The 14,641-nt window shown below is 41.7% G+C and overlaps 2 protein-coding genes across 2 annotated transcripts in view; one reads left to right on the top strand and one right to left on the bottom strand.

Annotated features, from left to right (window-relative positions):
• Positions 1 to 5,114: 5,114 nt before the first annotated feature.
• On the top strand, positions 5,115 to 7,845 carry gchfr (GTP cyclohydrolase I feedback regulator). Its single transcript, XM_010738240.3, has 3 exons — positions 5,115 to 5,271; positions 5,801 to 5,895; positions 7,288 to 7,845. The coding sequence occupies exons 1-3, from the start codon at positions 5,236 to 5,238 to the stop codon at positions 7,415 to 7,417; spliced, it is 261 nt and encodes an 86-aa protein (XP_010736542.1). The 5' UTR covers positions 5,115 to 5,235; the 3' UTR covers positions 7,418 to 7,845.
• A 3,638-nt stretch (positions 7,846 to 11,483) lies between these two features.
• Positions 11,484 to 14,641, bottom strand: part of dnajc17 (DnaJ (Hsp40) homolog, subfamily C, member 17) — a 33,691-nt gene continuing 30,533 nt past the window's right edge. The window contains exon 11 of the mRNA XM_019275177.2: positions 11,484 to 11,768. Coding sequence (XP_019130722.1) covers positions 11,643 to 11,768 — 126 coding nt within the window. The 3' untranslated portion in view covers positions 11,484 to 11,642. The remainder of the gene's footprint in view (positions 11,769 to 14,641) is intronic.

Genomic DNA, 14,641 nt, shown 5'->3' on the forward strand with positions numbered 1-14,641 from the left:
TCACGATAGTCACGCCAGTCTCAACGTACCTCAAAACCCCCGAAAACGTGTTAAATGGTTGGATTCCGGATGCATTCCCTTCATGGATTCAGACCCAAATTGGTCATTTACTTGTTATCTGTCACAACAAGACAATAAAATCACACTGCCAGATGGTAATTTACTCGCGTCCTGTGCTGAAGTGGTGTTTAGCAACGATCCTGGTGATAGCTTGCTACTAATATAACTTGTATTTACTGATATGTCTGGGGTTTGTAACATTGCTTTTACATGATTTGTATGTGTCACACCTGTGCTTCCAGTAACAGTCAGTCTGAAAATCCAGTTTCTGATGTGAAGCATGCAGGGCACAGAGGATAGCAAGGGAACCCCGTTAGACATATGGCCTTGATCAGAGCCAGTACTTCCATGACATCATTGTCACATAATTGACTCTCATCGTCCGCTGCTCTCTTTTCTCTTTTGTTGTCAGGGCGAGCGGAGGCCGCAGCTATTGAAGTTTTCCTCTTTCACGTGGTTATACAGTTGACTGTGGGCGGCAATATTAAAGACTGCTATGCGTCTGGATATTCTGTTCATGCAGTGCTTTCCCAACCGGATATTTAGCAGACAGTTGGGCTCTTCATTTCAAGAATCTCCTGATTTATTGTTGGAAAATGATGTTGGCCCAGTGTAATGTCTGCTTCTGTAGCTGACGCACGCTTGTTAAGGATTTAACAGCCTTAACACGTCACAAACACTTCAGCCCCTACATTAGGTCGACTTTAGCATTAAATATCAAAGTAACCATGGCAACAAGTGAAAAAGACCTGAATTTATGTTGATAGCGCTTGCTTTTTAAAATGTAATCATAACACGCATCCCACAGCATTACACAGCTGTTAAGATTCAGTGTAAACCAGCGAAACTCCTCAGAGTTCCCTTTTCAATAAAGGGCAACTTCCAGGGCAGCCATTGTGCAGTCTTGCTGTTGTTATGCGTTAAACAAAGTCAAGCTGTCCCTTCGCTCTTGCCAAGCTCATTGTTGTAGCTGTTTTCCTAGGAGCAGCTATTCCTGATGTAGTGTAGCTCCGTTGATACACTGAGCAGATTACCTCTGCCGGACTTGTTCATAAACAACAACCACATGCTGCAACATATAATAAAAAACATGATAATAACCACAGGCCTGATGGGAATGATGATGTGACTCAGACCTAGCAGTATGTATCCATGTTGTCATTCCTCTCTCCGTCCAATTATTCATCTCTCTCTCCACCTTCCTGTCCTTATATACTACTTTACAGAGATACTGACATGCTGTGATGTTTAATAAGGTCTAACGTGTGTGTATGTATCTGGATGTTACCACACTTGTCAAGTAATCAGATTACTGCTTGGTACTTTTTAGAGCGTATATTAAAAAAGGATAATTAACGAGTAGAAAAAGTAAAATTTAAGCCATAATTTACGCTTTTTTCACCTAGTTTCTTTTAATTTCAGGACATTCAAACAAATGTTTAACTTTGGGGGGCAGCATAAACACTTTTATGATCTGGTAATGAGAGGAAATAAAACTTAATGAATGAGCTGAAAAGCAGTCGTCAGGCTGGGTCTTTAAATAGGGATAGTTCAGAACCGCGAGAATCTTTTCAGTCTGTCACTCCGCCAGAGTTTCAACATCGAAATAACTGGGGGAAAAGGAAAACTTAGACTGAATGTTGTACGGATGCATCAGATTTTTCGATCTGATATTTATAGCACTGATTTTCTAATAAGTCCCAATGGATTTTTTTTTATCTTGAACAGCTGCTTAAACAGAGCAGAACTCAAAAACAAATCAAAACTGAACTGTCAGGTCAAGATAATCTACATTTGACAAAACTGATAATTGTTTCATTTATTTTATTTTTTTCTTCGTCTAACTAAAGCATCTAGAGACAGCTGAGTAGTACTTACAAAATTCACATTACTGTGATTATACATTACAGATAAGCATGAGGAATGCAGCCAATAAATTAGGCTGATTCATCCAACCCCGTTCAAATCCCTTCTCTGCTCCTCGGTTTATTACACATCATGTTGTTTCCTGTTACTAATAGCTCAATCGGTCCCATTTGTAGTAGCCCATAGGGACATACTCCTTGCACAAAATCCAGCTCTGAATCAAGGTGATGAGAGAAAAGACACAGTGTGTAAGGAGACGTTGTTCCAAATTTCTGACGAGATTATTCTTAATCACTGAGAGGATCTCTGCCTGAACAAACCATTTAAGTATGCACAACCACAGAAACCGCATCCTGGTGTTTCTCAACAAAATGTTGACCTGGTGACAGCGCCTGAAATGTTTCACAGCAATGTATGTACAGATACAATGTGTTGTGTAATTCCTAAAGCCAGCAGGGTCATCAATCAGTGAGCACGGCACGGAAAAAGTTGGAAGAGAGGTGAGGTAAGGTGACAAGGAGAGACGAAGAAGACAGGAGGACGAAAGGAGAGTTTAACCTTGCTAAGGCTCCTGGGTAATGTCTCTGCAGCTTGGAGACACTTTATGTAAGCTGCTGGCTGTAATCTGGAAAACAGCATAGGAAAGGAGGTCAGTGATGCATCTCCTCACAAAGGAGGGACAGGCAGATGTAGACGTGAATTGCACATGTACAAAAGTCGCCAGAAGAAATACATGTCTCAACAATACCGCGATTCATCACAATTAAAGCAGATGTAAACCTATACAGAGTGTAACCCTAACACCTAATCTATCAGAGAGCTGCCTGTTGTCCCCGCTCTCCCACAGTTTAAATCTCTCCGCTGAATAATAGAATATCACTCCAACATACACCTACAGTAAATTTTCATATACGCACACTTACCGCCTGCTGCTGTACAATTCATTCCTACTCGGTCCCCACTAAGTGATTTAAAGTGATTGCTTTAGCAGTGCAGCAATGCAGCACAGGCCTTCACCCACACATATTCACAACAAGAAAATTAGTCAGACATTTTACATTTACATTTACATTTTAACGTAGAAAGCTCGATGTTGTGTGTGCGACATCTGAGGCAACATGTGGAGTTTTCAATTTTTTCGGACTGTGATTTGTGTTTTTATGTTTCTATTTTGTGCAGCACATGTTAAATAGGTTGCCCTGTGTAGAATACAGTTCAATTAACTGACTATTTCGTATATATTTATGTATATTCACTTTTTAATGCTGATCTTTCTATAGTTAAAACATGCATTATAAGGGGTGTGAGGAAGGACTAGGATGTTTTATGTTCTGAGTTCACAGCTCTGCATAGTAGAGCCAGGGCAACAGCTGTTAGGGGATTTAGTTGTTATGATTGTTATATTTTTGACTTCTTTCTTCTCGACACGACACAAGTAGCTTATTTGACGGAAGAGTTCCTGCAACAGGCCATCACAGTTTAGCTGAGAAAGGGAAGGCAAAGGCCTCATCAAAAGATCAAACTGCTTCCTGTGGACCCACCAGGGACGAGCTCCACTGTCACCACAGGTCACAGAAGAGATGACCCTGCACTCCAATAACCAGCAGCAGATGAGCCAGTGCAGGAAGACACCACGGGAGTTCAGGAAGTGGCTCGGGTAGGAACATGTTTGGAGAGAGTGTTCTTTTGGCAAGAGGGGAGGGATCTCTGGTTTATTTTGGGGGCCTCAGCAACAACCCTGCTGCTTTCCTGTTTTCTTTCCTGAAGTAGGTCTCCGGTTAATGGGGACAGATATAAAACATTCATCAGGAAAACCCCCTTTCATTTTTCACACCACAAATGATTTATATGGAAGCTCATTCATGTCATGAAAGCTGAAACTCTTATCAGTCTATCAACAAGTGGCTGTTGTCCAGTGTGCCACGTGCCTTTATTCATTTAAATGAACAGTATGCAAAAGATTTTGACCATGTGATAGAAAGAAATCAAAGAAACTAGCAACACAATCTGGATGACAATGACTTTGGAAGCCAGTAGGTGGCAATCTATTCAGCAATTCTCACCGAGCACCTGCATCCCTTTGAATGGAGGGACTAAAGATTATAGGCTCAGTCTAGATCATTTCAGGAGGCGGTAATAACACTGTCATGGCGACTGTAAACAAACAGCATACATGCAATTTTGCAATGCACAGCTGTGGCAGATGTCGAAACAATATATAATAAAATCTCAACAAACATATTATCTGGTGGTAAACCACCAAAACTATGTTTTCAGCAATGATTGTAGAACAGGACATTTTTGAATGAGCTCTGGTTTGCTCGGATTCATGTCTGCCTACCATCACGATATCAAGCTGCCGTCAGGCTTTGAATGACCATTCCCACTGAGCTTGACATGCGAAGCCTAACTGAACGTCTGTCAGGCTCCTACGGCATCAGTGGGACATTACATTCATATTGCTGATTTTATCAGAGTCCCCGGCATTGTTGTTTGCCTTTAGTCTGTGTCTTTCATTTCCCTCTTATTCACAAGGCTGATCCAAAATTATTGCTGTTGCGCTGAAGAGGAAATTAATAAATCCCAGAGGAGGAAATTAGAGTTCCAGACAGTGTGGATTCAGCGTAATACATGCATGCACACACATGTTTGTTTTTTTGTTTTTTGGTTTGTTTGTTTGCTTTAAGCAAATAAATTATGTAAAGTGTATCCTGGGTGAACTTGTGGACAGAGTGAGAACATTTTTGATTGCCTCAAAAATGTGTATTTCTTTGCACAAACCAAGAGAATGGGGAAGCGGAATAAAAGAAAAATACTTTATTTAGCTAGAGATGTTCTGTTTTATAACTAAAGCCACATGAGTCTTGAGTAAGAAATTATCAAACATCCATGGACCATTTGGGTAAAAACACTAGACAAAACAGCTACACTTTGCCCAGCCACTGAGGAGGTATTATTCTTAGTGAAAAATTAAAATAATAAATAATAAAAATAAAACTGAATGATAAAGTATTTGTGTGAACTCTGCAAGAAAAAAAAAACATTTCCTCTGTTCCATGGTCAACATTACTCATGTGAACAAACTACTGATCACATCAAGTTGAGCAAGACTTTCATGCACCGAGCAGGGAAAACCTGTTGACAGATGCTGAGAGACGAGCTGTGATTGGTCCGCCGCGGTGGGTGTTTCCGCATTCCGCACAGAGCTGTCAGCAGAGGCGCATGTTGGAGAGGGGGACTGTCGCGTCTGTGCAGAAACCTCTTCGGTCATTCCCTGAGGAATAAGCGACCCATCGCCAGGGAGCAGGGATGCCTTACATGCTCATCAGTACGCAGATCCGACTGGTGTGTATCCTCGCATCTGTGAATGACTCCTTTTAGAAGAGACGCGCTGGAGTTTGGAGATTCAGGGATTTATTGATTTGGCAGAGAAACAAAGCGCACGATAGGCAGTAGATCATAGTTATGTATTGATCTGTGATATTCTGCATGCAGGAAAACAACAAACAAAGCTGCGAGCAGAGAAAGCAGCCTGCATTTCCTTGTGTTGTTGTTTTTTTGTTTTTTTTTTAGCCATGGTGCCCTAAATTAAAAACACATGTTGCCCACTTGTCGGCCTCATGTTGCGCATGTTCATATTGTTGTCTGGACGACTAGAGCAACCTACTTCTATATCCTCGGGAGTATTGGATCTATTTTTAGGCTGTGAGATTATGATCCGCACCTGCCAGAGGGCTACAGGTGTAGCCAGTGATATGCAGCCAGGTCCTTCACAAATAACAGACAGCATATTGCAGCACACAGATTAATTTCTCAGTTTAATCTTAAGCAAACTGTCAGCTGTTCAGTTAATGTTCTTAATTACTTCTTACAGGAGAATGGTCCAACAAACGTGGGAGATGAATATTCTGATCCATCTGTCATGAATTACCTTGGAGCAAGGAAAACAACCATGCTGGGAAACAATTTGTGAGTATTGAAAAATTGGGTTATTTTAGTGGTAAATGTAGAAGGTAAACCATCAAACCTGGCCAGTACTGGAAGGTAAAGTGGGGGATTTGTAGGCAAATTTGTAAAAATGAGTTTCATCAAAACACCAAGGGTCAGTGTGTAGGATTTAGTGGTATCTAGCGTTGTAGTATCGCAGCCACCTCGCCTCACTCTACTACAGTGGATGCAAAAGGTGCCTAAAGACCCTATCTAGAGCCAATAGACGTGTTTCCATCCAAATAAATAAAAATATCACAAAATGTAACTGAATTTCAAGTAATTCGGCAAAAGAAAAATTAATATTTCTATCCACTACTGTTTTGTGAATATTAGGAGTTGAGATAAGCAGTCGATAGCACCGGTTGAAAAAACAGAAGAGAGTACGACAAATTAAAAGAGCACCAGTTGAACCTCAGATAAACAACACAGAAAAAAATGATGGAAATTTGACATTGTTATTCGTTAATGCATTAATGTGAGAAAGGTTACATCAGATCTGTGTGGAGCGATCATGGATGTATTAAAGAGCCCTGGAAACAAGAGGATGAAGTTGAAACAGCTGATCAGCCATCAGCTGATTAAAGGTTTAAGCACATTAGCTCTTTTTTTGATCAATGTTTTTTTTGCCATTTCCATCATTCATATTTAAAAATGTGTTTACAGACACATGGGTAGTGTTTAGTTTGTCTGTTCTGGGTTAAACATGGTGGACTCCATGGATAAGGCACCACAGCATCTGTAGATATAAAGGGCTTCTAAGGTAACAAAAACAATGACTACTTTGAATATACACTAACAAAAACTTAGTTGTGCATATGTTCGCTTTTCTCCCTAAATATGACACACTGGACCTTTAAATGTCCCTCACAGGGTGAAGAGCCATGAATTGAGCCGTGAATTTTTATTCTGATTTGATCATTTATACTGTAAATGTTCCAACACTGCTCCACACAGATGCAGAATCCACTCCCAGGTGTGCTGTAAATGTGCTCGCACCGGGCCATATTTCCATATTTAGGCACTTAACGCTGGTGTTTCTTTCATTTTGGCATCTAACATGTACATATTGACGACAGAGCTGAGATCGGGTCACATGGAGGGGGGCGGAAAAGACTCCAATGTGGCTGAGGAAGGCTGCTGCTTTGCAGATTTAGAGTAAACCATTCTGGCTGATGGAATACAGATCAGGGAAGTGTTGTCATTGGCAATCTGATTCAAATGCTAGTGGGAAATGAACCAAGGTGTGGAAGGAAGTGAACAAGTACCAGAACAATTAACAGCATTCTACTTTCCAAGCAAAGTTTACTGAAAGGCAGAGAAATCCCACATCTGTGGAAAATGGAATTACTTTTGGGTTTATGCTCATTTTAGTTCCGAGTACCATGTGGATGACCCACCTCGCCTGGTGCTGGACAAGCTGGAGAAGATCGGCTTTCGCGTGCTGACGATGACGGGGGTTGGACAGACGCTGGTGTGGTGTCTCCATAAGGATACAAACTAGTTGGGAGTTAACTGTGGATGAGTGAATGAATCGTCATGAAGAACTTTGTCTACTTCTCTGAAAACTTTGGTTGTACATTCACAGACACACTGACAGCTAAATAAACCCTTTGTCAAGTGAAAGTCCTTAAATTGAGATTATCCCAGACGTAACGTTTCAGATTACCTTCGATAGAGGTCACCAATTTCAGGGGAACACCAAACTACATTCCAGAGATTTTACAAGACCCTTTGCCCTTATTGTTTGCCGTTTACGTAAGTGTGAGGGCCGGTTTAGCTGATAATGTGTCATTTGGCAGTCGAATTTAATTGCAAAAGGCCTCACCCAAGTAAATAAAACACTATGCTAGACAGATTTGTACTTACAGCACTGTGTAAAGATGTTTTTGTGTATCATATGCTTATGATTAAATGATGTAATGATGTGGATTGTTTGTGTACTTATTAGTAAAGCAAAACAATTTACAATCCTTATTAGATATACCACAGACAAAATGTACAGTATGTAGCGTTCTGATAATCCATATAACAAACTAAAACTGCATGTCAAAAAAAGTCATTATTGTGAGCTCTGTGGCACCTTAGAGGGACGCTGCAGGCACACAGTGCAAGAGTCTGCCTGTGAGAGCCGAAAAATGCTGGGTGGTTTCATTACAACCCCAGGTCTGCCAGCGCATGTCTGGGGCCAGTCCAGATCAGTAACCCGCAAACCAGAAACTTTGCCAGCCAGCTCACAGCCAAACTCTTACCAGTCCTGCTGCCTCACACGACTTAGCTTCCACCTCCGCACTGATGATCAAAGTTCATGGAGATTCCGGATAGTGTTTGCGCACACCAATGTGACAGGTTTGACTTGGACAATGTAAGGAAAGCAGGAAGCAGAAGAAGGTACTATGAAGATACCAAGGCTCTGTTGTAATAGTTGATAGGACAGAGCCTTCAACAGGCTCATCCTCACAGTCTGTTTCGCATGCAGCACAAGCCACTGTGGGTTTAGGGCAGGGTTGGTGGTGAATGCGTTTCCTGTAATTGTATTTCCTCTGTTGTCATTTGGACAGAGTTCGTGTGTTTCTGTTTTGTTTTTTTTTAAATTGCTGGGATATGAAAAAGGCTACGCATAAACAAAACCATGTGATGAGGGGATTTTGCAGAAGGAGAGGAGCAGATGTCTCCCACCACACTGCTCCACTCCACTCCACTCCACAGCTGGACATTGTGTAACAGAGCCACAGCGAGTCAGTGCAGGATTTGCACAGAGATAGATGACTGGGTTGGATGTTGCTGCCATGTGGCTCCTAAATAACACAATGACAAGAGAAAGCATCGCCACACAGGCCCACAAATACACCATTACACCATAGTCCCCAGAGAGAGAGGAAAATAAGACAATTTGGATGGACAGATGTTCCACAGTCAGAGGACGTTCTTACAAAACTCATGGTGACCGCCAACAGTTTGGTACTGTAATGTCTGACTTAATGTGGGTCATGCATTGTTAGCGTGTCACTTCACTTCTAAAAACATAACGTTAATAAGCATTGCAGACCATTTACTAGGTATCTGTTACATAAGCTAATTGTGAAACAGCTTACAACAATAGAAGCCTAACTTGCTTAAGTTGCTGAGGTCAGTATCATAGGTCAGAACACAGACAGTTTTTGAAGTGGCATGCTCTTTAATTTAAGCTGGTCCACGGGATCCATCGGGGTGAAGTGTATGAAAAATGGAAACACTGAGATGGGTAGGTTTCCCCAAAACAAGCACACCCATTGCTACAAAGTCTTGGCTTTGCCTAATCCTGCAACATCGTATGAAGGAAAAAAAGATGTTCATATACTGTTCATGCTTAGTGTAGCAATTCACATGGTACACACGTTCATAAATTGTTTCTGGACTTCTTAAAGAAGCTGTATGTCAAATTCATACTCCAAACAAATTGGGAGCAGCATGTCACCAAAAGGTCGGGGTGACCACCCTTATTGTAAGACACAAGGAAATGCAATGACAGCTAACTGTTAACTTCGATCGCCAGTGACAGCATAAGATTAACTACCTTTACAAGCTATCACCAAATTGCAAACATTAGTACTATCAGCTGTTTACTCACCAGTTCAGAATCAAACTTTATCACTTTACTTGACAAGAGCCGTCTCCAGCAGTGCAGAGCAACAACAATGTTAACTCTGGATTTACTTCTATTTCTAACATTCCTTTCCTTGTCACCAAACGTGGTTTCTTCTTTTCGGGGCAGCACTACTTCTTCATCCTCTCATATTGGACAGAGCAGACTGGACACTAGAGACTCACTATTGCCTTTTGAGGTACGAAGTGCTATTACGAGACAGGACATGCTGGGGTTATTTAGCATTTTTTAAAATATATTTCTTCACATTGTGTTGATAATTTTAGTCCATTTTAGATTTTTTTTTTAACTGAAAGTAGTACAGCTCCTTTAAATGAAAGTTTTTCATTTGGTGATTAAAGCAACAGTTCTTTGCTTTTGCAAAGAGGAAAAAAAAGCAATTTGCTTACTTACTGGGAGTCAGATGAAAAGAGTGATACTACTCTCATGTCTGTCCATTTAATTTTAAGCTTGAGCCAGATGCGGTTGTACGGAGGGTTATGTGCCAGACAATTTCTTGGCCGGGAGCAGTGACTTCCTGGAGTCTCCGCTAGTTGTCTGGCAACCTAGCGGTGACAAAAAGTCACCTCTCCCTGCCAAGAAATAGGTCAGCACCTCACCACCTGTCAAACTGTGTTGTGTCGTTTACATAGTTTGGTTTTGATCTGATTTTTAAAAAAACAACAAAAAAACAAGGCAAAAGTGTTAATTAGTGAGCTTTAAAGGGTGCTGGTGGGTTTTGTCTACCTTTGGACTGAGCCAAGCTAGTGTTTTCCCTTTATTCAAAGCCTTTGAACTAAGCTAAGCTAACTGTCTCGGCTACAGCTTCCTACTGCATGGACAGTGAGTAGTATCGATCTTATAATCCATATAATCTCAGCAGGAATGATTATGGATTATGGCTTAGTGTGTTCATCAGTTACGTTCAACCAAAAAATTTTTGTTTAATTTGAAACGTTTTTCTTTAGTTTTGAGATAAATTCACATTGAGACCCCTTCAAGGGTCTTTTACCCCAGATTGGGAACCCCACATTTATATGATTCTGAACAGTATTATGAAATGAAAATTGCAGTCCCCAAAGCTTCTACAGCCAGGAGAAGAGCTTCAGGTATATTATATACAAAGCCCAGGGAACAATCATCGAAACCATCAGATCTATAATGGAGGGCCTTCAGAGTATTTTCACTTTTCATCACATGAAGGCACAAGAATTCTCATAAAAGCCTACCTAGTGTTCCTATCTCAGCCTGATTACTGGTTTAACATTGGGGCAAAATGATTTCCACATAGTCACATTGCACGGCCTGCGGTTTGGATTGCTACAACGTTCATTCATTCAACTCATTTCACAGAGTTACTGATTGTCATCACAGACAACAGCAAGGACTGACTACATCACATTACTCCGAGTTCACTACGATAGTGAGGTAATGAGTTGTCACAGCTAACCAGACAATAGTTGACAGATACAGATTACATCATTATACCATTTTGATTATGTATGGTGTTGCACGGCCAATCCCCTCTGGCTCTTTTAAAGCACAATGAGTAAAGACTAAATACTCACTTGTAAATCTAGAATAATTTACAAAATAATGTATCAGTGTTGATTACATGAAAAACTGCTAGGACAATCTAAAACATTATCTAGTAAATGATAAATGAAAATATTAATTCATCTCAGTTTACTGCAGAAAACAGCCAACAGACTAAATTTTGTTTACAGTTCCATCTTAATATCATTGGCATCCAGGCATTGGTGATTACACTGGATAGTGTGCAGTACTGCTGAATCCTTGCAGCCTGAGTATTAGGACTCCTGCCTCTGAGACCAGTCAGCTTAACACTGAATCCTGCAGGAGCCCTCTTCTCTACTCTCCCTCAGTCATCCTGTATTCTCAATAAAAGAAAATTACATAACAGGCTGATTAAAACTGCAAAATAAATTACTTTTAGTCATTAAAAAAAGATTTATTTTGTCTTACAGTGTATTGCATATAAAACAACAATAACAAAACACTTAAGAGGCTTTATGAAACTAAAGCCTGAAACCGGTATTCTTCAAAGTGTTGCAGTCTGGTACGGTAGCTGGCCCCTGCAGTGCTATGACCTCCCAGCGTCCTCTTCATCTTCTCTCTGCATTTGTTCTATGAGTTTCTGTCGTTCAGCAGCCTGTCTCATCCTCATCATCACCACGCTTTCATAGTCACGTTCATTTGTCAGGGCGCCCTGCACGAGAGACAGAAAGGTATACGGTGTCAAACAAGGTAACAAAGAGAACACTGCACATCATTTCATCTTCAATCTCAAATCTGTGTTCTTTCTGTGTTACAGACAAAATAAGGCAGTAATGTAAATATCTGAGCCCAGAAATTTATTCATTCATTATTTTTTTAAAGATTTGCAAACAAAAAGAAAAGCCCCAGTTGATTAATAGATAGCTTGGTCAGCACTTTCTACATTTTCACTTTTTGATAATAGATTAATGGTCCAGGTCGTTTTCCAAACCAAATGATGTTAAATTTCATTAATTCAATGTGAACTGAATAACTTTAGAAATTATTTGTTTGGACAAAACAACCATTTGAAAATCAATTAATTGAGAAAACATTCACTTGAGTAATTATTTGCAGTTTTACTTCATATTGCGAAGCAACATGAAAAGCAAAACAAACACAAAACCTTGACAATGTACAAAAAAACATATTTCTATCCTTACATCAGTCTTTTGTACTTTCTTGAAACTACCCCGACTTTCAGCTGCTAGTGTGGGTCAACCACCAAAGCTTGCATTTCCCATAAGACAGCCACTGGCACCTTTTCGTTTGTCACTCTGACCTCATGTCTTTCAGACTCTACACCTTCAGTTTGTCTCCAATCCTAAAGTGAGATAAAGCTGATGACATCACATCAGCTGCAGTCACGGGATGTGTAGTACTCCTGACAAGTAAACTGAATTTGGGTAAAAGCAGTGGAATGGCCCTTCAAACAATATTCAAGGAACATTTCTAATGAGTCATTTGACTGGCAGGGAGTCACAGAGATGTCAACGTGTCTGTATTTTACGTCATGACAACAGAGACTTGGGGGCAGTGCATGGAGCGAATGACAACACTGTCACCGTCCAGCGTGTGTTTGTTTTCACAACCGGGCCTGTGAGTGCACAGCGGAGGAGAGGCGGACTTGGACATATGGTCTCATCTCAGTTACCGTCGGCATGACAGCAGGGTGAACACGCATGAGACAGCTACCCGCAGAGGGACTATGACAGGGTAATTCCACTGCCTGAGGTCATTAAACCCCAAAATGAGGTCTGGGATTAAGCCTGGCAGCCGCCCGGGGTATCATTGTGTGTGTGCGTGTGTGATTTCTTTGAAGGGCTTGGGCTTGGACGGCGATAGCGAGAGATTCTTTTATTGTAGGAGGAATCAGAGAGGGCAGTGAAGGGCTAATGGCTAATCAAGCAGATCAGAACACATCTGCACACAAACATAAACCCAGAGGTCATGATCTGTGTGGTCACAAATGCCACACACAGGCCAGCACACACAAGAAGACGGAGTCTACAGCACCTAGGATGATGTTTTTACAGTATGTGCATACTTATAGGGAGACAACACACACACATGCACTTACAGAGATCATCATCCTGTATTAAAGGGGAGGGAGGCCATGTGTCCACATATGAAGCCATTGTTTTATAGTATTATATCCAGGAAGTCTGCTGGGCCAAGGAAATGTCCACTTAACAAGACAGTGAGCTGAAGGAGAGTGTGTGCATGAAAGACTGACGGAGTGTGCGAGTGAGAGCGATTGGAAGGGGAGAGGTAGGTTTTTGTCAATGCGCTCGCTGAGCTAAGGCATCTGGAAAACATCACGGGGACTCCAGCATCGGTGTGCTAAGAGAAAGGGGGTAAGTATGGAGGAAGAAGAGAGGAGAGGGTCTGTGCGGGGAAGTTATCCCCCCCACCTCCGCCCTCCACCCCGCCCCTGGATTCAGGAAAGCTGCTATTATCATTCCAGTAATATGAGCTCAAGCCCTCGTCTGACACGTAACTCTGAAACATCACGCGAACGCCATTAGGTAAATAAACAACTCTCGCATCTTCAAATTAAACAAAACACAAGTAAGTATACAGGCAGGCTGGTTTGAAATGCTCAACTCTTCCTCAGCACATATTATATCTCCACTCTGTCCTGCCCTCTATTGGCCATTACCCTGAATTGCACCTGGAAAAATCAGTCAGAATTGGTCTGACCTATCCTCTACCCGGTGTGGTCACAGGCGGCCTGTACCAGGCTAATGATTCAGGGGAATTCTGAGCATTAGCAGGTGCTTTATGGGCAGTGTGACGCATTTCTTCTCAGGATGAGGGATGTTTCCTTGCCCGGGGTGTTAACTTACAGTGTACATGTTTAGCCAGTGCATCACTCTGTAACTAAACACTTGGCCGTGTACGTATATATGCTTGTGCGTGCGTGTGTTGCACTAACACTGGGGCCCAGGGTGAGTAGGAAAACCACAGAACACAAACAATGGGCCCCCGTACAAAGCCAAGAGAGGAGGGCACAAGGCCACCGCAGAGAAGTAGGATGGTAGTAAAAATGCGCACACACACAAACAAGCTGAGGATTAGCTATGTGACATCAGTGTATGGCTTGGCCCCCAAACAACACACCCCAGCCTGACCCCAGGCCAGTAATGACATCATGAATACCACCAATGCTGTGAGTCAGGCAGTGTAACACAGACACGCACACACGCTCTCACACTCCTTCCCACACGCAGCAGGAGGTAACACGCAGCGCAGGTGGCCACTGTTTCTCCCTGGCACAAGTTGTCGGATCAGCTGCACCATTACACCATTCCTTAATGTGCGTTTGTGTGAGTCTGTAAGTGTGTGAGCACAAGTGAGGAGACGAGTGAGACTGTCACTAGGCACAGGCAAAAGATTTGTGGACACAAATTCATAGCAGACAAATCTAAAGCCAAACCAACATAAAGTCTCAGTAAGGTGTTGGACATCCACAAGCCACCAGAACAACTTCAGTGCATGTTGGCTGTCTGCAACTCTACTGGAGGGAAGAACGGCCCTCTTCTA

This window comes from Larimichthys crocea, chromosome XXIV (genome assembly GCF_000972845.2).
Source record: "Larimichthys crocea isolate SSNF chromosome XXIV, L_crocea_2.0, whole genome shotgun sequence".
In the NCBI taxonomy this organism is placed as follows: domain Eukaryota; kingdom Metazoa; phylum Chordata; class Actinopteri; family Sciaenidae; genus Larimichthys; species Larimichthys crocea.